The 24,898-nt window shown below is 29.7% G+C and overlaps 1 protein-coding gene across 14 annotated transcripts in view; it reads right to left on the bottom strand.

Annotated features, from left to right (window-relative positions):
* LOC129981785 (ankyrin-1-like) overlaps nt 1–24,898 on the bottom strand; it is a 187,332-nt gene that overhangs the window by 2,374 nt on the left and 160,060 nt on the right. For 11 of the 14 annotated variants that reach the window (XM_056092795.1, XM_056092791.1, XM_056092801.1 and 8 more), the window contains 3 exons: nt 14,996–15,079; nt 13,141–13,923; nt 3,134–7,540 (listed from right to left, as the gene is read on the bottom strand). In XM_056092795.1, the coding sequence (XP_055948770.1) occupies nt 3,134–7,540; nt 13,141–13,923; nt 14,996–15,079 (5,274 nt within the window). Of the gene's footprint in view, nt 1–3,133; nt 7,541–13,140; nt 13,924–14,995; nt 15,080–20,277; nt 24,685–24,898 lie in introns of those variants that run through there. The other 3 variants (XM_056092792.1, XM_056092803.1, XM_056092804.1) reach the window with 3 other exon arrangements.

Raw genomic sequence — 24,898 nt, 5'->3', positions numbered from 1 at the left:
CTTCTACAAAATAAATTAGTTTCTAAAAAATGAAATTTATTAATTTTATGAAATATAAATAATGAAAATTCCAAACGGGATGCATTTTTAGAAAATCTGCAAAAATTAAACGCTTTACAGTACATGCACAGTTTCGATTTCATTACATAAAACATGCAAAAGTAATATATTCCGACAGAAAAAATACTAAATTATTTTTTAAAGGCAATAATCGGCCGTTTGTTCTCAGAAATTGCCATTTTTTTTAAGACAAAAAAACGCGGCCCGATTCGTCAACAATCAAACAAAATACGACAACTCCGTACAAAAAATTATTGTCCAATAAAAATTCATAACTATTTGTTGGTCAGAAATTTCAAAATTACAATGCATAAAAATTCTTTTTATGCTCAAAACTATAGAGAATAGTGCATGATTTGCAGTCTAAACACGAACTACCATCACTATAAATTTTAGGGAAATGTAACATTTTACTTTCTTTTCCTGTAATACACTGAGAAAACAGCAATTACTAAAAAGATATTTTTGAACTTGATTTCTTATAGTGTAAATCGGTCTCAATAATCCTAAAAAATTATTATTAAAATACAAATATACATATCTTCAGTAACACGCAAGTCATAAAACTTAGCAAACACTCCTTGCATTCAAGGGCTCAGTGACGCAGTGATTAAGATCTCAGACTCATAATTAAAGGTAGTCAGGTTCAAATCCAGGCTACATCGAGGATAACAACATATCTCGATGAGCCACATAAAGAAGAGTTCGCACACATTAAATATATGCGTGCTACGAAATATTAACAGCAGAATAATGCTCTTGTCATTTAACTACAAGTTATTCACGACAGAAACTGTCCAATGACATGGCTAACATAAATTTGTACTATCACTCTAATAAATGCCGAAAATTTGCAAAAGAGGAAGTCGGTCTTCCGGAAACAATTCCATACTAAGTTCAGACATTGAGAAATTAGATGACATTTTTAATAATTCGATAACGCGATTTTTTTTTTTGTGTGTGTGTGTGTAATTATAGGGAATCGAATATGAAATGATAAAAACTTTTTTTTTTCTGTTGATGATTTCTTTTAAGAGAAAACATTTTTAAAAGGTGAAAAAGACCTCTTCAAAAACAACTACGCCAATCTTTTTAATTAAAATTATTGATAGCGAAAAAAAAAATATTAATTTATCGGATTTCAAAGGATCAAATTCTAAATGATAAGTTTATGACTCATTGGATAGCTCCCACTGAATTACTGTCAGTAAAGAAGGAATAAATAAAAATACTGAAAATTATATATTAAGAATTTGTGCTGTTATCATTAAACAATGTTTTTTCACACTAGTTATAAACAATTAAAAATACAGTCAAGTAATATATTAAATGCACATTGTAAAATAATATTAATCAATTTTTAAAGTCACTACAGCCCATTCTAATATTTTGATCAAGTGTCAAATCGACATCTTCTATTTTTAATCACTTTTATTTCCCTTTATCTGTTTCATGATTGTAATTATCAGATTCTGTACATTTGTTAAAGAATTTGAGAAAACCAGATATCAAGATGAAAAAGTGCAAATATTAACTAAAATATTTTTAAATCTGTAGTTTAGTAAAAATGTAATTAAAAAAACTTTTAAATATTAGATTAATTTTAAATGTAATAATAAAAAATACAACAGCTTCAATTAATCTATAGAATAAATTTTCCCATTAAAATATATTTATAACTTTTTAATGTAAATTGCAAAATATCTTCACAAATTTACAATTTTTGTTTAGTAAGTTATTTATTTATTTTAAGTTGAGTTACTTTGTTTATTAATTTTTCTTTATTAAGTAAACAAAAATTGTCTATTCCAATACAAGAAACAGAAGCGAACAAAATTATATGATCTGTTATTTTTTTATTTGAATATTATATAGATAAAAACGTGTTTTTTTTTTTTTGACAGAAATCTAAAATTATAATTTAGTTAACTGACTAAATCAAGTTAAATAAAAATTATAGTTCAATTTGTCAATGAATAAAATAGCTTGGTGGGAAATTGACTATATTTCAAGGGTGTTTTCTTCCTCAAGCAATGCTCTGATTTCCCATTCAAAAGAATATAGTATTTTTTATTAGAAATTATCAAAAAAAAAAAAATATCTCTTCAATATGGGATTAAAGTGCTTTAGAAAGACTAAATTTTAGGAGTAAACTAAATAGATCATTTATTATAAAACATGCTTTTACACTTAACTCATACAAATGCTTGCACAAATAAAATAATGCAGTGCATATATATATATACAACAAAAGTTTTAAAAAATGACAATATTTACAGAACACGACATTTAACGGCCTGACACAATCTTGCAAATATCACTTGTAAAATGCATTGTACAGACAAACGAATTCTGTTTCTTTTCTTACAACAAAATTGAATTTAAGGGGAAGCTTTTAAGGGAACACAATTTCCGAAATTATACAGATTTTACTGTTGTAAGAGAAGCACAAATTCTCATACTTGCAACATTTACACAGAAAAATAATAAAACAATAAATAATAAAAGATTCTAAAACATCGAAAACTAAAACATGCAAAACGATAAAAGCAAGGCATTATCTTTATGACATATATATATTTACTTATTATAAAACCTTTTAAAATACAGCATTTAAAAATGAAAAAATGTGCATCGAATACACAATAAGTAAATAACCAGAAACGTGACACATTTCACAGAAAAAAGGTGGGGACATTTTCACACAATTTTTGCATATCTTGCATGACACTTAAAAATAAAAATAAAACTAACAATGCTTTGATTTTAGAATTTAAAAAACGAAATAATAAAAACATATGACGCATTTCATTCCATACAATAATTGGAGTATAAAAAATAAAAATGTCGTTTAATTTTTTTTCCGAATAAAATTTACAGAGGGAAAAAAGCATGCATAAATGAATAGATAAAACAGAGCAAGCTTTGCAGGAGACTGCTAGGGAGAATAAAGGTTGCAGTTGAACTAAAAAGCAATCAAGCATTATATCAAGTTTGAACACAAAACATCCAGCGTCCAATGCATGTAATCATTTTCTTTACAACATATGTGGTGCACAACTGTTTCAACTACCTGACGAACTAACTCCATGGGCGGCTTCAAAGGTCTGTGTAAAATCGTCAGGTGCTGTTTGCTGTTCCGATTCATCAAGAATATCTGGAAATGAATGAGAAGCAAAATCATCCATCAATACAGATTCATCAGTTAATTTTGAAAGAAACATCTCCATTTGCTGTTTTGCTCCGTTAGTACTTTGCAATTCTTTCAACTTGTACTCTAAAGCTCCTTTACTGCTAAGAGCTATGGTTTCCTCAGTTCTACTGCAAAGATGAGTTTTTTCTTCAGTCTCTGAATCACCATGAGAATAGGTTATTTTAGGTTCCGGCTCTAAAGTGTCAGTGCTGGAGACCATAGTGCACTCTTCACCAGAAGCCTGAGCACTATTGAGGCTCGATGACATAACAGAGTCGGTTTCGAACTGGTAAGTGGCGTGCGTCGCCGTAGAGCTACTAGGATCCATTGAATCTGTGCTGGATACCATACAGTCTAATTTCTCATTCCCACAAAATTTCTCACCACTAGAACTTGAGTCATGACCGCCAGTAGTGCTATCATTTTCTAAAGTGAGAGGTAAATTTTCAGATTCCTCAAAATCAGTGTTACCATCCTCTTTGCTCGATCCTTTTGTTAATTCTGATGAATCCTGAGCGTCGGATAAAACTTTTACAAGCACTGTGGTGCATTCTTCAGAAGTAGCACCTTCTGATACAGTTTCTTCCTGAAACCTTTCTACATTGACCTGCGCGACTTTAATTATTTCTTCTATATCGACTCTTCGACGCTCATACTCGGAAGAGTCAGAACCTTCGTGTAATGATTCATGTAAAATTTCAATGACATCCGAACATTGGCTTTCGAGCCCTTCCTCTATTTCGGATAACATCATTATATCTTCAGCAGCAGTTTTATTATCAATTATTGCTTCGGTACATTCTTTTTCAAGTTTTTCAAACTCAGTCAAGGAAGACATGGATACATCATCGTGCTCACCACTTTTTGTAACAACTACTTTCTCACTAGAATCAATAGATGAACGGCTGATTCTTCCAGCAGCTATCTCTGCTTCAAGCCTCTCAAATTCTTGAAGTGAGGATGCAGCAGAAGTATCGCTACTTCTAGGAAAAAATCGTCTACCATGAAATGCCTCGGAACTAGGAGTACTCTGTTTATCCTCCTCAACTGAGGGAATAGGACTAAGATATGTTTCTCTTATATCAAATTCTTCTTCTTCCTGATGCGTATATAAATCTGTTCCAGGTACTTCATCATATTTTGAAGCAAATTGTTGAGATGCGTAATCTGATTCTGGATTTAAAATGTCAGAATTTTCTTCTTTGGGCGATTTAGTGATAGGTTTCATAGATTTGTAATCATAACGCTCATCTTCAGGAGATGTATCAACAGCGTCAGCTTTTTCAAGAGAATCGGCATTTACCAGATCGGATAATAGATTTGATCTTGTTTCTAGATTTGATACTCCTTCACTACTACTAACAGATTCGGCACATGGAATATTAATTTCACTTTCAAAACTAGGAGGTAATGATTCCATTCCTTCAGGCAATAACTCACATTGATCACTTTCGGGTAGATAACTAGTAAGATCTGAACACACACGGGATTCTGACTCTCGAAGCTCATAGTTTCTAAAACTTAAGGATTGCTGTTGCTGTGCTTCAGGTTTATCAGCATCTACAGTGCTTGGCGACTCATAATCACCTGATAATTGCGCACACTGATTATCAACTATCAAACTCTGATTGCTCCCAAGTTCAAACTGGACGTTTTCAGAATCTGCATGAACATTGGAAGGAGATTCCCCTGCATTACTGTTGATAGCTGATGCACCCTCCATTTCCAGATCAAATTGCAATCCTTCAGCTTCATAAGCATTTGATGACTGGTTCTGATTAAGCTCTGAATCTGCATCAGGATTGTCATAATCTGGATTATAATCAACTTCGATTGGACCATTTAGCTGCAAGTAAGAAGAATCTTGATTAGAAGAATGATCCAATTCCGCGGTAAGCTCTTTTTCAGGGGGCGTTTCTTGAAATGAATCCAGCAGAATGTTGGATGCATCACTTGCTGGAGCATGGGAAGAAGAAAGCTGAACTGCAGTATCTATACTAGATGTCTGCCAAGTTTGTTCACTGTGAGTTGCAGAACTTTCAGATACAGAAAGCTGCTCTTCTTCTAATGGTATGGGAATTGGTTCGATATGCTCTTTATCAGGAATTATATCAACAACAGAACTAACAGACCTTCTATGAAATGGTCCACTATGAGAAGACGAACTACCTACTTGTGGGTAAAAATGTTTTGTATCTTCACTCTTTGCTTTATTGGCACAAGAATTGTCCTGTTGCGTGTCAGCAACAGAAGCTTTAATAAATTTAGAGTCTTCAACAGTATCATCACTTTCAAGAACTTCAAATTTGTCAGAAACTTCAGATTCTGCAGCGAATTGCCACTTCCACTGCTGAGGTAGTTGTTTCATTTTTTCATTTTCAGCAGGTTCAGTGAAATCCCAACTTGTCATGAAAGGCATTTCTATACCCCCTCTAATTATTGCTTCGGGAATATCCATATCATAAGGTTCTCTAACTGAATCGTCTACAGCAGGCTCTTCATCTAAAACTGGCATTTCCAAATCTGGCGCAAATTCCAATTCCATTTCTTGTGCAGACGGTACAAGAGTTTCACTGGCTTCAGATGAAACTTCTACGCTAGCAAGATGACCAGAACTCTCGGAGTCTACAGAATAAGCAGATTCCCTAGAGCTGTGGCTAAATGATGAGCATGCCGTTGCATATGATATTTCTTGTGATGAAACTGCAGTTGCATAAGATCCAGAAGCTTCACCTGATGCCTCTTGAGATGTTACGCATGTTTCATATTCTGATCCGTGGCCACTAAAAACGTTAATATCAAATTCAGATGAACAAGGTCGGCTAGCAGCAGGTGTACTTCGTGGCGTTCGTCCACTATCGGAAGTTTCAACTGAATAATATGGACTTTCAGTATCTCCAGAACTAGAACAAGATTCTTCTTTTCGTTTCCCAGATGACTCTCCAGCACTATCAATTTTAGATCCCTCTGCATCTGAATCACTTTTCTTACTATGAGAAGATTTACTATCCGACCTGGACATTTTAGAAGTTTCCGGAGTGCTATCTGAATGCCTTTGCAATAAATTCGGTTCAAGATCAGAATCTGTTGGCAAACCAGACAATTTCTCATCTTCGGGAGAAGTTTTTTGCTCTATATCTTCAGAAGCTCGTTTTAAATCACCATCTTTCACAACGTCGCATGTTTTTATGACAACCATTCCTTTGCCATCTTCATCATTATCATCGTCTTCATCTGAATCATTTTTAGGGTCATACTTTTCAGGAAGATCATGCAATCCTAAATCTTGAGAAGAATCACAAGATTCAATAGAGGAATGTTCTTCGATAGTAGATACCTGTTTGGTAGATTTCAATGATCTAATCTCTTTTTTATCATGCCTAGAATAAGTTATATCTTTAGCTCTGCGATGAACTTCTAAATCGGATAAGCTACTGCTCATTCCAGATGATATGTGTTCAAATTCTTGAGTTCCGAAATCTAATGATTGCAGCAAAGGGTCAATTATCAAATTTTTAGAATCAGACGCAAGGGCTTGGAGTTGCTCAGTTAGAGAATGCTCATCTTTTGCTTCATCGTAATCCACTAAGTGCTCATCAGGTTCAACCACTACACCTTCTGAAGAAATGTCATCAGTAGGCCCACAACTATCTTCCGAAATCTGGGGCGATATTGATTTACGAAACGCACGTGGGCATGAATCTGTGTCATCAAATGCATCCTTAATTCCATATTCAGAAGAAGCAGATGGTTCATGTTCAAGTTTTTCTCCTGAAATATCACTGAGACTATCAGACTTTTTCAAAGAAAAAGCTCCCAGCTCCTTCCTTTCAGGAGAACCACTTTCAATATCGGCCCCCAATTCTTGTGAGAAAATTTCAGTTCTGATTTGCTTATAAACATTACATTTATGATCTTCAGAATCAGAAATTTTCTGTAGGTCTTCAACAATTTGTTTCACTTCGAGAGGGCTTTCTTCAATTGATTGGTCTATTTCCTCTTGTAGAATCTCTGACTTGATAAGGTTATCAACCACAGAGGAAATTGTTGCAAGGTTTGATGGCCTGTCTCCACCTGGTCTACCCTCGAAGCTGTCGTCTTCGTCCAGTTTTATAGCTTCATGCAATTCGTCCTTCCTACATAATTCGACGCTCATTTTTCTGAAAGTTTCATCTTCATATTCAGAATATACATGGGTGTCTTTGATCTGATCCAAATTTCTAGGTTCAAGCATTTCTATAGAAGATGTTTCTTCAACAGGATGAACTTGTGCTGGTGTTGCTTTCTCTAAAATTTGTAGTAAATATAAGTTAGTAAGAAAAATTTTGCAAAAAATTTCACTGCATGCGTTTTCAAAGACAGGATAGAGAAGCATGTGCCAAACAAATCTAGTAGTAAGAAGCATGCTGCATCCAAAACGAAAGAAATCCTGCAATCTAGAAGACTATAAACAGAGACTATGAATCATGCACAGAAAAATTAAAACTAGATAAAATTAAACAGAAGAATTATACGACACAAACAAATTTTTCATCAATTTACAAAAATAATCTGAGACATGTTAATAAATACTGTACTTTCAGAAAGTTTCAAAGTTTGCGTGCACATTGATAGAAAAATATCTTATGATCAACAAAAGGTAGAAGAGAAGAGAAGAGAGAAACGATACACAGATACTTTTAATCAAAATCAAACAAAATAAAACATATTTCACAAATTATAGACATTCTTTACACACCATAAAAATAAAAATTAAAGAGCAATTAAATATCAAGATGCTGGCTTAAAGAAAAGAAAATATATTTAATAATACATTCCACGAAAAAAATAACAACACAAGATACTAAATCAGATTATAAAGAAAAGTAGATTCTGTCCACAAAACAAAAAAACAAAACCAAATAAAATTTTCATAAGAATTCACAATAATTTAATGATAATCAATAATAATATAAATTTCAAACAAAAATCCAAACTTCCCATTTAAAAAAAATCAGAATCCATTAATTAAAAATTTCATTAGAAAATTTTATATAGACATATTAAAGAATATTTTAAAATAAATTTATGGCAAATATTTTTTAAAAATGTGACAAATTTTAAAAATTAATGATATATTTTAAAATTAATAGATGTGATTTTTTTAGCTATAAAAAAATCACATAATATATAAAAATGTCAAATTATTTTCACTAAGATTTACTACATTCAAAAAGATTCAGTATTGTAAAATATGGGAAGTATGATAAAAATAACAACTGTGCAACATATTTAAGGTAATATCTAAAAACAACTTTGGGGGGGAAAAAAAGAAAAAAAAAAGATAACAATAAATAAATAAAAAAGAACACAAATTTCTTATGAATGTTACTGAAAAACAAACACGCATGTCTCAGATATTGATATATTAAAAAAAGGGAGAAAAAATGCAAAACATTTATGAGCAGGTTTTGCATTACAATGCTATAATAGTATAGCAGCCTTCCTAAAAAACTATAAAAATTACATTTGATATAAAAATAGTTAAGATGCTTAACAGTTAATGGCAAAAAATTAAAATTGTGAACCTATATTTTTCTAAATTTACTATGAAGCTTTAACTAGGCAGCTGAAATAATTTTAATTGGCTCATAAGCAAATCAATAGATCACTTTAGTTCTGAAAAGAAATATTTATTCATAAATTAAATAAATAAATAATAAAGGATGCAGTTAATCAACTTTTTGGAAATATTACATGAAAATGATAATATGAAAGAATTTAATTGATAATAACATTTATTCATAACGTGTTAAATTATAAAATAAAGCGATTCAATCTACATGTTTAATTAATATCTTTCCTAATCTGAGAGATAATCTTTTTTGTAAAATTATATTGGTTTTAAGCTATTTTTCTTAAGGTTTAAAATTAAATTGAAAATTTCCCAACAGACATATTAAAGCATTCATTATGAATCTAATTGCTATTTTTTAGCAATAAGAACTATCTTTAAGATTAAAAAATAAATAAAAAATGAAATTAAATAATCTTGGGGGAAAAAAAGCATGTAGAATTTATTTAGTCTTCAATCCACAAATATCTTGTAATTATATATAAAATGGAAACAAAGAGGAACAAATAAGTAGCTTATAGAAAATAAATGTAAACTTAAAAAAAAAAAAAAAATGGTAAAGATAAAGTGAATCCACAATGAAAAATATATATCTACAATAAATTTAAAATTTGCACAAGTTAAATGTAAATTATGTGTTTAAAAATAGTAGTGCAAATTTCAAGAATAAATGTAGGCAACTGTGTGCTAATGGCTGGTCAATAAATTTCTAAAAAGGTGAAACAAATTATTGCCCTATTTTTCAAAAGATTGAAGGGGTATCCAAAATAACTGGTTTTAAAAAACTTTGCAATAAATTATATAAATAATTAACAAAAATTAAATATAGCTGAAATTTTATTCGAAATAGTGGAAATCCACAAATTATTAAAATAAAAGTGGACTTGTTGCTTATTGGATCTTGAGCAATTTGTTCTTGATACTTTTTCATAAATTTTTTAGAGGCAATACCTCTCCCTATAAGAAGTAACCAGAAGAAACTGAACCTTAGAAATCCATTTTCTCGTAATCTCTGGCATAAAATTTCATTGTAAAAGCTCCATCACCTTCATTTGAATTTTTTAAAAAAAGATCATTTCACTTTCAAGCAATAATTTCATAATTTCAAGCATCTTTCAATTGAATTATATCAGAATTATGATTCCTAAATATAAAATTTATGAGAACTTTGAAATTCCCACAAGGTGATGCATCATAATATTGCAAGAAAATAAAACTTTTCCCCATTGCATATTATTTTAAACAAAATATCATAATTTAAATGATCAAATTTAAATTCTAATAAAACAGCAAGCAGATAAAGTTCCAAAAAACGACGAAGTATTCTAAATGAAGATTTCAATAAAAAAATATTTTTCCATAAATGATTAGCAATATTGGCGAGAATTGCTTGCTTTATTTATAAATGTTAGTGCTAGATAATCAAAAACTAAACAACAAATTGATCTCTTATTTTTCCCTGAATTAAATTTATACAAATTATTTTTTCTTCTGTCCTCTTGAGTTAAGAGATGAAAATCATTATTATAATTTTTTAGATTTTAAAGTTTCAAACATTTTATTCCTAATATAAAAAAAAAACTGAAAATAAGTAAATTAAAGATAGTACTAAAAAAAAAAGATTAATGAACTTTTAAGACCTGAATTTCAGCTGCATTTTCAAAGGTTCTCAAATTTTGTTTTTTTAACAATTTAAGTTGATAATTCAGAATGTAACTGAATGTTCAATAAATAAAGCAAAATGCAAGAATTTGGATTAACCATAAAAGTTCTTGTATTAAGGAACTCCCCCCCCCACAATATAGAAGCCAAATATTTATTTCAAATCCAACTGTAGAAAAGCGCTTAATTTAAAATTTAAACGCTTAAAAACTATGAAAGGAATTTCAGCTCAGAAGTTGATAAAAAATTTCCTATCCACTGCAGAACACTGAACACAATGTATATAAAAAGATATTATATAACTTTAAGAAATAAACAAATAAATGTATTTTCAATTTGAGTTTTGGGGCATTTCTTTCCTTATTTTTAGACTTAATGTACATTGATTTACTAAGTAACTGAGTTAGAACTGTTAAACAGAACTTCTGTAAGTTAAAATTCCAACATGAATTTAAACTTACATAAGAGAGGTGAATTCAAAACTATTGCAAAATAAAAACAAATTCTTGGGCTCAGTAGAAATTTATTGATCAGTCAAAAAGCAAATAACAGCAATATAGCTGAACTTATTTATAATAATCTATATCACAATCTATAAAAAAACTAATCATGTAAATAACTGATTATATGCCAACCTTAAACTTATACTAAACTCAAATGTTAATGTGCAAAATATCCAAAAAATATCCAGTATTTGGCTTAAAGCATCATTTATCGAAATAAAAAATTTTGTGTTTAAAACAAAGTTTCCATTTTTGAAAAGCACATTAAAAAAATCAATTCAAGTTAATGAATAGAAATACCACTAAAAGATACACCACAATTAGCATAATGTCAAAGACTATATGTAATCTGAATAAATTTAGAAGCTGAAGAATGACAACAAACTAATATCATAAGTTCACAATAATAATAATAACTAAAGGATAAAAACAAAATATTTCTATTAATCTGCATACAATTGAGCACATCAAAATTTTAGTGGATTTTAATGGATTATCAAGTAAAATTATATTAAAAAATAAAAGGCATGATATTGGTTACTAATGACGAATGCAAAACCATTTTGTTCCTAAATATTTTGAATGAATAGAAATAGGGATATTATGAATAAATCCTGAGTTAAAATACCAATTTTACTATCTTTTTATTTGCAAACAAAAAAAATAATTTTAAAAAACTAAGATAAAAAATAATTTATTTTTTTACTACATAAAAAAAGTGGTAAATAATATTCAAAAAGTAAACAGTAGGAACTGAAATCAAATAAATGTTGATAAGGAAAACTTAAATAAAATTACTCTATGGATTTTTTTAATGCATGTTAATGTCAATAGGTGCAAATTTAAAATGTTCCATCATTACAGATATTTACATGATTAATTATAGTCTATAATAATTACTAATATATTTTAATTAAAATACCACTAGTAGCTTAAATTAATATTAATCAAAATAAATTAGCTTTCAAACATTTAAATTTTTTAAGAATCTAAATATCTTTCTAAAGATAATGCAATCTCATTAAAATTTATTTTAAAGCACACATCAAAAGGATAAACTAATTTAAGTAACTAAATGTGAATCAAATTTACAAAAATTATAATTACTTTTGGAAATTAAGAAGGCTTTCTTTAAAAAAAAATTATGGATTAAATCCCTCCATAATAATAAATGAGCATTAGAAAGTAATGTTCATCAAATTTACCACTGATATAGGATGTGTGATGCAAAACACCAAAATAAATCAATACTCAATAAAATAATGTAATTATAGAATAATTATTGAAAACAGAAAAGAAATATTTTAAATGAAAACAATTATTTTATTGAATTCTATATCAATTTTATTACAGAAATTAATGCATAAAATTCTTACTGCTAGTTTGTAATGCAAAGTTTTATAATGCTAAATTTACTCCCCACAAATAATTAAATTTAACTTTCATTTTGTAAACTAAATTAACTCCTTAACACAGCATTAAAAAAATACTTATTTATATTTTATCTTCTCTAAGAACTTTATAAAAGATTATTTGTTACACAAAATCTATTTCCCTAAATGAATTTGAGTTAATTTGATAGAAAATTTTATTAAACTAATGAAAATACCAACTAATCCAAATGCAAAAAATATATAACATTCTGTAAAAAATTCATGAAAATAGTAACATTACTTGATGAATAATGCAACAACCTTTCAATGTTTTGCGTGATTACTAGTATCATTTATATTTTTCCATAAATTATCAAATTTTAAGTCATACTTTATTTTTATTATATACAATTTAATATGCAATTTCAAATATTTAATTTCATCTTTTAATAACTTTATATAAAATGTAGAAATATGCATTAATATTTTTGTTTATGTTGCCATTTTTATTATTATTTTTTGGTATCCAATTCCTTTTATCATTGAATTTCACAAAATTAGCACCTTTGAAAGTTTGCTGCTTTTCCAAACTGATTCATTTGAGAAAAATTATCAATCATAAAAGCTAAAAATTATATTCAATTCAAAGAGTGACAGTTTAAAAATATTAGAATTCATAAACAAAATAAATTTTAAAAAAACTTTGCAATGAGCAATATAAGTACAATTCCTCACCCTCAACTTCGATATCTGGCTCAGAATTATCTTCTGCTACAATTCTTTCAGTACTTAATGTTGCAACCATCTCTAAATGTTCTAAATCAAGAATTGCTTTTTCCTTCTTTTCTGTCTCAAACTCAATAGATTCATCTCCCTTAATTTTACCCACACCCAAAGAGCTAATGGGAGAAGTAACATCATCTATTATATCTGAGCTTTTTGATAGTTCTTTTTCTTCTTTGTCTACTTCAGCCAAGAGAGAATACACTTCTTGTTCAACCTTCTCCAAAGTGATAGCTGAATTCAAATCAGGCTCCACTTTATCACCTACATTAAACATAGAATCATTCAGGCGGTTTTCTTCAACACTAATTTCCTCACTCACTTGTTTTACAATTTCTTCAGCTTTCTCCAGTTCTGAGACAACATATTCTGTAGCAACAGGTTTAACTTTGCAGCCTTTTGTAAAATCATAATGGTACACAGTAGGTTGCTCTTGTTTCTCTCTTTTCTGAATTTTCTTTCGATTACCCTCATCAGGCTCAAACATTTTTAATTTGTCTTCAAAGCTAATTTGTTCCTGTACTATCTCTCCTTCAGCCATAGGCAAATCATCTAGAGATACATCACGAGTCCACTTGTCAGTAGATGGCAATGAGTCAGTTGTCAGGGAAAGTCTCTGAAAATAACTTTTTTTTTCAGTGAAGCTCAAGTCATCTTGCTCCGAATCTGTGGAACTCTTCCTCTCTGAGTCAGATCCATTCTTCTCAGGTACCTTCCTTAGTGACTTGACAGCATCTGGTTTTAGGAGCATACATATTTTGATGGAAAAAAAGTCAATTTACAGAATGAGTATGTGCACACAAGCTTTTGTTTGTGCTAGCATTTCCATGCAGCAAAAATGAACTAAAATATGTAACCACTGTCATAATGATATCAAATATACCTCCTGACTTGCAGTTTTCCATTCAGAAACAGAATTCATACGACCATGCAAATTTTTATCAATAAAACTTTGAAAATAATAACACATATAATATTTAATCATGCAAACTCTTTTTTACACAATTGTAAATTTACCATGCAGAACAATATTTTCCCAGAGTATCAAGATCAATTTTGTAAAACATAATTAAAATACTCTAGTAAGACACATGTGCTTTAATATAGAACTGAAAAAAAAAATACAGGCATCAATTGCATAATTCTGCAATTTGTAACATATCTGAAATTCATAAATAATAATAAAAATATATATATTGCATTCTTTTTGTTGGCATAGCAATCCAAACATTGAAATAAGCATTCTAAATAAAACAAGCATAATTGTCGAAACTTTTCCAAATAAAAAAGTTATAAATGATACAGTTTGTCTCTATAATCAATCTATTAAATGAATGCAAGTACTTATTATTTAAAAGTGATAAGAGATTATTCTTTTATAAATTCTTTTTAAATTTTTTCTACAAATTTAAAATTTTCTCTAAAAAATGAAAAATAAGTCATCATTAATGACCAAAAGCAAATAAAATGAATACTATAACCGAACAATTTTGTATTTTGTATTATATTTTTTTTACTGTCTCAGTTATCTTATACAGTTTTATTCAGAAACTGTTTTGAAAAGAAAAAAATTTCCATAAAAACAAAAGAAATAAAATGCTTTAAGACACAAAAAGTACAAATAATGACAATAAAAATATTCTAATGCCTTGCTTTTAAATAAATATATTTCTACTCATGACCAACATAATAAATCACATCAACTAAATATCATGCCAAAATAAAGTGCAAATAAAAATATTTGAACTAAAAAAAATATATAAATGAATACACAAATGCTGCAGAGAGCATGCTATTAAAAACTCACCATCACCTTCAAAATTTATTGAAGTTTCAGTTTTGACTACTGTAACTTGTCTCACACAGCCAGATTCATCAGTTTCAGTCCATTCTAGAGAATAGAATTATATACAATTTTTTAAAAAAATCTTAAATATAAGGTATAAAGAAAGAAAATACTTGCCTTTAATTTCACAAACACAAGATCTGAAATGTAATATCATGGGGAAAAAAGCAATAATTAAAAAAAAATTATACAATATGACATATAATTTAATGTAATTCATTAAATATTTACTTAAAAACTCAATTCATTAAATATTTACTTAAAAACTCAATTCATTAAATATGTACTTAAAAACTCATATTTACAAATCATGAAGCCATTCAGACACATTAAACGAGTTTCTCCCATAAAAGTCAAATAAAAAGTATATAATATAAATTATACTTTATAATATTATACTATATATATATAAAGAGCTATAAAAATTACATTTATATTTATATAAAGAGGGAGACATATATTCATTTTAGTATCATTTCAGTTAAGAAGTTAAATACTTTTTCCCATGATTTCATATTTAATAAAATATCTTAATATAGACACCAAATACTTACTCCATTTGTTTTTTCAACATTGCAATTGGCATTTTTTAATTAAAAAATTTATAACACTATCTTCAGAAAACTTAACACAGAATACAATTTTAAAATTTTGCTTTTTTTCCCCCATTCTTCTACTGACCTTTATTGTCCAAGTCAATCGATTCTTCATCTGTAAGACATTCACTAGCAAATTCTTCAGCATTAGATAGTTTTTTAATATTTCGCTTATGCAAAAGATTCTCATTTTCATTTTCTATATCATTAGTTTCCTCTTCTGAGAGTAATTCCACAGTCATAGAAGATCTTCTTTGAACATTTTCCAAAGAACCATAATGCTGCATATCACCATGCCTAAGTGCATTATCAAAAGTAGTTGTATTGCAATATCTAGACTTATTGAGAGACATCTCAGACAAATTATGAATAGGTACTTCAGCAGTTTCCTTATCATCATCTGAGTTCAGTGAATATTCTTCTATATCGGTTAATTCTTCATCAGAAATTTCAGATTTTAAAAACTCTAAACAAGTCATTAAAGGTGACTGTTCTTCATCAGCAGATATTAAAGATATATTTTTCATTAAAATTGAGTTAGAAAATGACTTTGCAATAATTACTGGACCTTGTTTTAGTTTATCATGGACAGCAGGTGTATTATTCACAAGAGATAAACCACCAGATAATCTCCTCCGACAATTAGTTGAATTGTTAAAGGCCTTAAAATCACTGTCATCTTCAGACAAATATTCAGCATCTGTTGGACATTCATCTTTAAAAACAGTACAAGACTGGTGAAATGTAGAATCAGAATTCATAGATTTATTTATTCCAAAACAAGATACATCATCAAGATTTATCTTCTGTAGGGATTTAGAATGTGGAATATCTTCATCAGAAAGTTCTAACTCTTCACAAGTAGCATCAGCAAGGACATCATCGTTTGTACAGAAAAAAGCTGTATTATTTTCCTTTTCATAAAAATTTAAATCTGAACTGCCACTTGGATTCATAAAAGAGGTATCAGTAGTAAGACGACTATTATAATCTATACTGAGAACAGCAACAGTTTTCGGCTCCTCATTTTCAGTAACATCATCTTCAGACATAAGCAAATCTTCAGATTCTATAGCAGACTCGGTTAATACATCTTTTGTTTCCATCATTTTGATAGATGAACTGAATCAATGATACTTCTTATATAAATAATATCAAATACACACTATAGTGGACAGCAATCGCACACCTCAATTTAATTCCTCACAGAATCTAAAATAATTAAAGAAATTAAATTAAGAAATTTATGTTTCCAGTTCAAAGGAAGGAAATACATCGTTCTTGCTTTAGATGACGTTCAGTGTTACACGATTAATAAAAGAAATGAATTACTCACTGCACTGAGAAATTTCTTTAAAAGAAATGAATATAAATTTATTGAAAAATCTACAGAAATAAAGTCGTCGCACTACACTAGAATATAGGAAATAAGGGGAACACAAACTATTCTAAAATTTTAAAGTGAATGAAAAATCAATGAATATGAATCATCTATTCTCTAATCATTAAGCAATTTTAGTAAACAGCAATACTTAATCATTTGAATGTAAAAAAAAAAAAAAAAAAGAGAGATCATATTTCTTTATGCATATGTAATATTACTCAAATAGTTAACATCCTTACATATGACAAGAACAAATAAATGACACAACAGAGAGAATTCCATAGGTGAAATGCAGAAAACCTAAAAAAGCTTTTCAACAATTAAAATTCTGAAAATGAAAAAAAATTAATTTTTTCTTTTTAATAATACATCATTTGACACAAGAATATATTTGCTTCAAGAATAAAAAGTTTTTCCGCAGATATCAATCATTCAGGTTTTAATGCTTCAATTTCAAGTAATGCTTATATCTTAAGTTCTAACATTAATTTAAACTTTAATAATAATATTCCCTTTAGTTAGTAGTAAATTTTGTGTTGTAAAATATTACTGTGCAAATCAAGAATGTAATGAAATCATTCAACTCTTCAAGATATGTTTCACTTATGAGAAAAGGCTTTTGTGTGTGGTTTATTTTCCTTTTTGAAACATTTGAATAACTAATATACCAAATATGGAATGTATAAAATGCTATTATGCAAATTACCATTTTTTTTAAAAAAAAATCAAGGTATTTTTTATATTTTTTTTTCAAAAAAATAATGTTGAGAAATATTTAAGCCTGACATATGTTAGATATGTATCAAAAGTCAGTTCAGAGAGTAATTAATTCAGAGATTAAAACAAACGTTTAATGGTTTTTCTTAGAGCAGGATAACTAAACAGTAAAAACAGAAAATCAGATTTCAGTAAACACTTTTACAAAGAAGAAAAAAATTTCAATCTATACTTATAATAAAGCTCAATGTGTGTGTGTGTTGACGCTCTACAAGACAGATCGTTTGACTTACAGCTACCAAACTTGGTATATGTATACCTTGGAAATCGGGAATGTGCACCTGGAGTCCCTTTTTTGAATTTTTAATTAGAATTTTAATTATTAATTAAAAACTAACTTCCCGCCAAGAAAATCTTCATTTTCCCATCGCCAAATGAGTAAAGCTTCGGTTTTTTTCCCCCACACTAATGAGGTTAGGCTTTACATTTTTCTACCAATTATTTCAAACGATATTCTGTTTATTTTCTTAATGTTTGATGCATTTAAAATTAAACATTGTTAATTAATCGATCTTTCAAATTCATTCTGAAGTACTTTTGAATTAAAATAAAACAGAATAAGGAAAATTCAAAATTTCTAATCTGCATAGCGTTACCCCAACTGGCGTAGAAAATTCAACGCATTTGTGTTACCATAATTGGCGTTGGAAATTCACACATGCGCATTGTGTTCTGATTGTTGACAATTATTTTCAACGGATACGGACTTGATTTAAATTATTTTTAGTTAAGTTGTATGCTTTTGTAATTAAATAGTATTTATGTTAGTTATATATATATATTTTATATGCTTATAATTTTTAAGTACATCGTTTTTGAAGTATTTTTTTAATCTGTTTTCGACCGATTATTTTAAACGTTTCTGTTTATTTTCTTAGTTTTTGGTGCATTTAAAATTAAATATTGTTTATTAATCGATCTGCTCATGATGAATCTGAGAAAATTTTGTTGACAAATTCTTGAAATATTACATAAATTAAGAAAGATATTCTTTAGTTCTCAAAGTTTAAACGCTCAGTGACTCTGTTATCAGTAATCATATTATAAAGAAATGCTTTGTTTCAGTAAAAAATAATATTATATTAATTGCAGATTAATTCTTTCCACTTTAATTTAAAGCATAAATTCTACGAGAGCTAACAGAAAATTAGAGAGATACATATTACGTTATGACTGAAGGCCTTTATAATATTATGAGTGAATTATATGACTATCAAAATTTGAAGTTTTAAAATATTTTGATGAAGAAGCTACTAAAGTAGAAATTACATAAAATATTTAATTATAAAATTTTAACGAGTATTAAGATTGGCGAACCAGCTGGTCGCCAAAGGCGGCTAGTTAAAAATAAGCCAAGAAAATATTAAATGAAATTCACTATACTTCAAACAGCAAGTTTCATATATCTTTTTTCATCCAATTTTTTATTAATTATTTTCCAACTTTTAACTAATGAGTTAATCTTTAAAAAAAATCTTCAAATAACTAATCAGGCGAGAATAGTGATAGCATTTCCAAATTTAGCTCAGGATTTGTATTATTTCAAATATTCACCTATACATCTTTAAACAGGTTATAATTCATCAATGACTTTTGAATAATATCTTAGAGTTAGATCTCTAATTTCCGTTTATTAAGTTGCATTCAAAATTGATGAAATTAGAATGGTTCAAAATGTTCAGAGCATAAAAAAACTAACTGATATATTAATTATCAGTATACCATTAGGGAGCAGAGAAGAAAAAAAATATATAATTATTAAGTTTTAAGATTTCAATATCTTAAATGTTGCAGACAATTGTTTAAAACTAATTTGATCATGTAATATGCAAAAATCAAGAGAGTAGAAACTTTATCTCAGCTTGAGGTGATGAGCTTTGCTCAGGATATGCATATTATGGCTTCATAGAAGATTTTAAATATTAAATGTAAAATATTAAAATTGAATGATAATTCAACAAGAACTGGGTAAGAATCGTATAGATGCTACAGTTATAAAGAAAAACAAAATAATTTAAAGTACCTTCCATAAATCAAAGTTATTTTATCACCCCAACCACAAATAAAGTACAAATCAGAATATTCTACATCAGCTTTTTTATATTTATTCAAATGCATAGAAATTAAATTTCAGAACATTTTGTTTCAGAACCATAATCTAGCATTTCAGTTGAAGAGTTGATTTTTTTATTTTTCAAAAATAATGTAAAATAAAAATTAAAGGTTTGGTTTTAAAAACTTTTACCTACCTCTTGAAATATACACAAGAAAACAATAGTAAAAGCTGTAAATATTTTCTTGGAATTCATTTATACTTTCCAATTACTTAAAAACGAATCTTTTTAAATGCCTGAATTTTTGATGAAGTAAATTATTAAACAATAAGAAAAAACTATCTATAAAAATAATTTCACTTTCAGTCTAATATGAATAAATTGTATGAAATATGAAAATTCAAACTTCAATATACACAAAAGTACTCAAAGTTATTTTTAAAACTAAATTTATTAATAATTATTCAATTAACTGTAAGCAAACTAATAGTTTGCTCATATACATATATACATTATTAACAAATATTTAAAGAACTTCATTTAAATCAAGAAAACTTTATATTTCAAAAAACATGTATTTCTCTTCAGTATTGCTACTATAACTGTCTTAACTGCCTGGTTCCTTTTTTGCAGCAGGTGATTGTGGTTGGGAGGTATCTTGCATACTTTCAATAACTGAATGCATCATTTTAGTGTAATTCAAAAGTTCTCCGATAATTCCTGAAGCAACATCAGCAGAAGTTCCAGGAGTTTCAGAAGAGAGATTTTGAGAAATATCAGAGCCTGAAAATTCTGGGGGTGGAGGAATGATTGGGTTTTGTTCTTCTATTTCTGATAGGGAAGTAATATCCATCATATGAGCTGATGTAGAACTTGAAGCAATTTCAGTACTATGTCCATTTTGAAAGGAATCATGACTATGACCATTTAAGGAATCTTTTTCATGGCATTTACTAATTGCTGTCACATTTCCTGCGAGTCCTTGATCTCCAGAAATGCTTGTAGGTTTAGATGCAGATTCAACATCCATACAAAGTGTTTTCAAAAATGCTTGCCCAATCACGCTAGCAGGCAATGGTTTTTGCTTTTCAGATTGAGGACTTTCAGTTTCTTTAGTTTGATCAACAAGTGTTTTCAGAAAAATTGAACCAACAACAGAAGCTGGTATGGCATCAGATGATAACTCCAGGGGCGATTCATGTAAAGGCACAGTTGCTGCAGGTGGAGGTTTCTCAACAGTCTCTTGTAGTATGGTTTTCAAAAATGCTTGTCCCAGTACTGTTGATGGTATTATCTTCTCTTTTTCTACTTCTTTTAAAGCAACTGATTCTCCAGAAGGACATTTCACAGTAGGAGTAGTTTGAAGTACTTTCTGACCAGTTGCAGCTCCTTGATCAAGGAGTGTTTTCAAAAATGCTTGTCCAACTACAGCTGCAGGGATAGATTTTTCAGCACTACTTGCATCTTCTTGTGGTTCTGAAAGTAAAGTTTTCAGAAAGGTTTGCCCAACAACTGAAGAAGGAATTGGTTTGGGGGTACTTTCTTCTGTCTTTGAAGGTACTTCCTGTTGCAAAAGAGTTTTCAAGAATGCCTGTCCTACAACAGTAGATGGAATAGCTGAAGAATGTTTACTTTCAGGTGGAGATATTGAAGTTTGCCCAGTCTCCAATAATGATTTCAGGAATGTCTGACCAACAACAGTAGACGGAATTGGTTTAGATTCACTTTCTTTACTTTCTGTTTGATCAATTAATGTTTTCAGAAATGCTTGTCCAACTACAGTAGACGGAATTGGCTTAGGTTCACTTTCTTTACTTTCTGTTTGATCAATTAATGTTTTTAGAAATGCTTGTCCAACTACAGTAGACGGAATTGGCTTAGGTTCACTTTCTTTACTTTCTGTCTGATCAATTAATGTTTTTAGAAATGCTTGCCCTACTACAGAAGATGGAATTGCTTTAGAAGTACTTGCTTCACTTTCCACCTTCTTTTCTTGCTCAACCAATGTTTTCAAAAATGCTTGACCCACAACAGAAGAAGGTATTGGCTTAGGAATACTTGTCTGACTTTCAGTGCTTTTATCTTGATCAATTAATGTTTTCAAAAATGCCTGGCCAACGACAGAAGCAGGTACGGGCTTTTCTTTTATTACTTCCTGACTTTTTGCTTGTTCATCTATCAAAGATTTCAGGAATGATTGACCAATAACAGGAGCAGGAATCGGCTGTGATGTTTCACTCTGACTTTCCTTGGATGAATCTCCAATTAGTGTTTTCAAAAATGCTTGTCCTACAACAGTAGCTGGAATAACAGATGTATCAGCAGATAAATCAGAAGATTGAGCTGTTGGTGCTTCTTTAAGACTAGACTCAATAAGAGATTTCATAAATGTCTGGCCAATAACAGAAGACGGTATAGGCTTCTCAGCTTCAATAGTATCAGATTTCATACTTTCAACAACTGGAGATTCTAAAAGAGTCTTTAAAAATGTTTGGCCAACAACAGTTGCTGGAATCGCTTCTTCTTTTGCTTCTACATCACTAGTACTTCCTTCCTGAACTAAACTTTTAATAAAAGATTGGCCAAGAACAGTTGCAGGTATAACTCCCTTGGAACTATCTTGGCCTGAAGTTGTCTGAACTGCTGGTGACTGCTCGATGAGATTTTTTAAAAACGACTGACCAAGAACATTAGCTGGGATGACATTAGAAGAGGGCAGATCTTGTGGTTTGACTTCTTCAATCAAAGATTTTAAAAATGTTTGCCCAACAACTTCAGATGGAATTACTTCAGATTTTGATACACTCTGTGAAGTATCAACCAACGTTTTCAAAAATGCTTGACCAACAACAGATGATGGTATTATAGGTTCCTTTTCACTCTTAGGTGGTGGATGATTTATAGACTGGGAATCGGCTGATTCTTTCACGATGGTTTCAGGCATATCTGGTTGACTCTGACCCAAAACCAGATTTTTCAGAAATGTTTGCCCAATAACAGAGGCTGGTATTGGTTGTTCTTTGGGGCTTTTTTCTTCCTCAACCAAACTTTTGAGAAAAGAAAGACCTATAACAGATGCAGGTATACTCTTTTCAGAAGGAGCAGTTTCTTGAACTCTGCTTTGTTGTTCAATAAGGTTGTTGAGAAATGCATATCCTATAGCTGATGCCGGAAATGTAGTTTCTTTAGCAGTATCTTCAAGTTCAACACGTTCCTTTAAAGATTTAAGGAAGCTAAATCCTACAACATCTGCAGGTATAACATTCTGAGAGCCTCCAGCTGCTGATTCATTTGGTGCTTTTGTTTCTGATTTCGTAGATGATGGAGTACTTTGCTTTTTAGATTTTTCTTCTTGACTTTCAGAAGTTTCCTCCTCCTTACTAGGAGTTTTAACTTTTTTGGCATGAATGTCATGTTCAAGCAACTGTCTAGCATATGACCTGTTACTGTGACCCTGACCTGAAGATGTTGTCTCACTCGATGTAGATGGCTCAGACCCAATATCAGCTGTATGCATAGTAGAGCTTGATGTGGATCCACTTCCTTGTGATGCGGAGGACTGCGATACTTCTTTCTTAGACGAACTAGTTTTATCTGATTTGGAAGGAACAGGATCAGGCATATCTTGTGGAGCAGTATTAAAATCAGGAGTTTTGCTATCTATATCTTTAGGTAACTTTGAGATACTATTTTCAGGAATTAATTTATTGTTTAATGGTTTACGAGGATTAGTTATTTTAGGTACTTTTTTAGAAGAGCTTAAAACAGGTATTTTAGAATATTCTCCACAGTCTGGAAATTTTGCATTAGGAAAACCTGTTTTATTCATCTTAATATTTTCTTTATTCCATGGTACAATTGTAGGAGGTGCTTTATGCTTCACAAAAACCAAACTATCAAAATCAGGCAAAGCAGTTTCCATCATAACATCACCAAATGAATCCAAATTAATGGATTGTAAAGGTCTGAGAGATCTGCTAGGTACATTTGACTGTACATATATTTCTTCTGAAGACTCAAAAATTCTGAAGTTCTCTTCATCATTACTAAAATGACTACCAGAAGTAATATATTCATCAATATTTGCTATAGCATATGGTACTGAACAAGAAATTTGGTGTTTTGTTTTACTAGTCTTAGACTTTTCACATGGTAAAGATTTAGTTGTGTTCTCAAAGGTCATTGAATTCATAAAATTAGGAGGATCTTCAGTATTTATGTTAGAATTTATTCTATCATCTAAACATCTCTTTTTTAATTTCATTAAGTATTTTTTAGGATCATTAGATACTTTATTACTTTTGATAAAATAAAATCCAATTACATCAAATTGTTTTGCGGTCTGACATTTTTTGCTTGTTTTGTCTCTACCAGAAGTAGTTTTAAGATAAGATGAATAAGAATAATCAGCTTTAGGGGTTATATTCTTTATAGATATGTGTTCAACGAATTCTGTTAATTTTGCCAATGGAGCAGATTTTATTTGTTCGGGAGAATATTGCATTATTAACCATTCATATGTATCAGTCCAGAAAGGTTCAGGAAAATCTCGATGTCTGAAACGCTGTTGATATTTCCTCCTAGGATTTAATTTTCGTGGAGAATCTGAGGGCCAAGAATTTCGTCTAGTGATTATTCTTTTCTTTCGTCCTGATGCTGGAGCTGTCATTGTCCAAGGATTGACAGAAAATGCTACCTTTCGTTTATTTGTTTCTAAAGTACTACTTCTTTTACTCTCTTTCATTGATTTTATATCATTAAAAGTCATCCTGCGTCCATTGTAACATTCCGACTGAGATCCTGGAGTCTGTCTTTGGTATTTAGTCTTCCGGAAGAATTCTAAAAAATTGATATATTTCCAGTAAGTAATGGCTAATAAATAGTCTTTGGCTGTTGCTGTTAGAATCACTCAGGCAGAAACTTTCTAGAAGAGGCAGGGCTGGATGTGGCGGACAGTTTGGGAGCACACCATGCAAATTATTTAAACCTTAACACACCATGCAAGATGATTAGCAATGAACAAGCTATGAATTTCACTACAAAATCTAAAAAC

The sequence above is a fragment of the Argiope bruennichi genome, chromosome 8, assembly GCF_947563725.1.
Source record: "Argiope bruennichi chromosome 8, qqArgBrue1.1, whole genome shotgun sequence".
Classification (NCBI taxonomy): Eukaryota; Metazoa; Arthropoda; class Arachnida; order Araneae; family Araneidae; genus Argiope; species Argiope bruennichi.
Note: the sequence above shows the minus strand (reverse complement) of the source record. Positions and strands in the feature narration are given on the sequence as shown.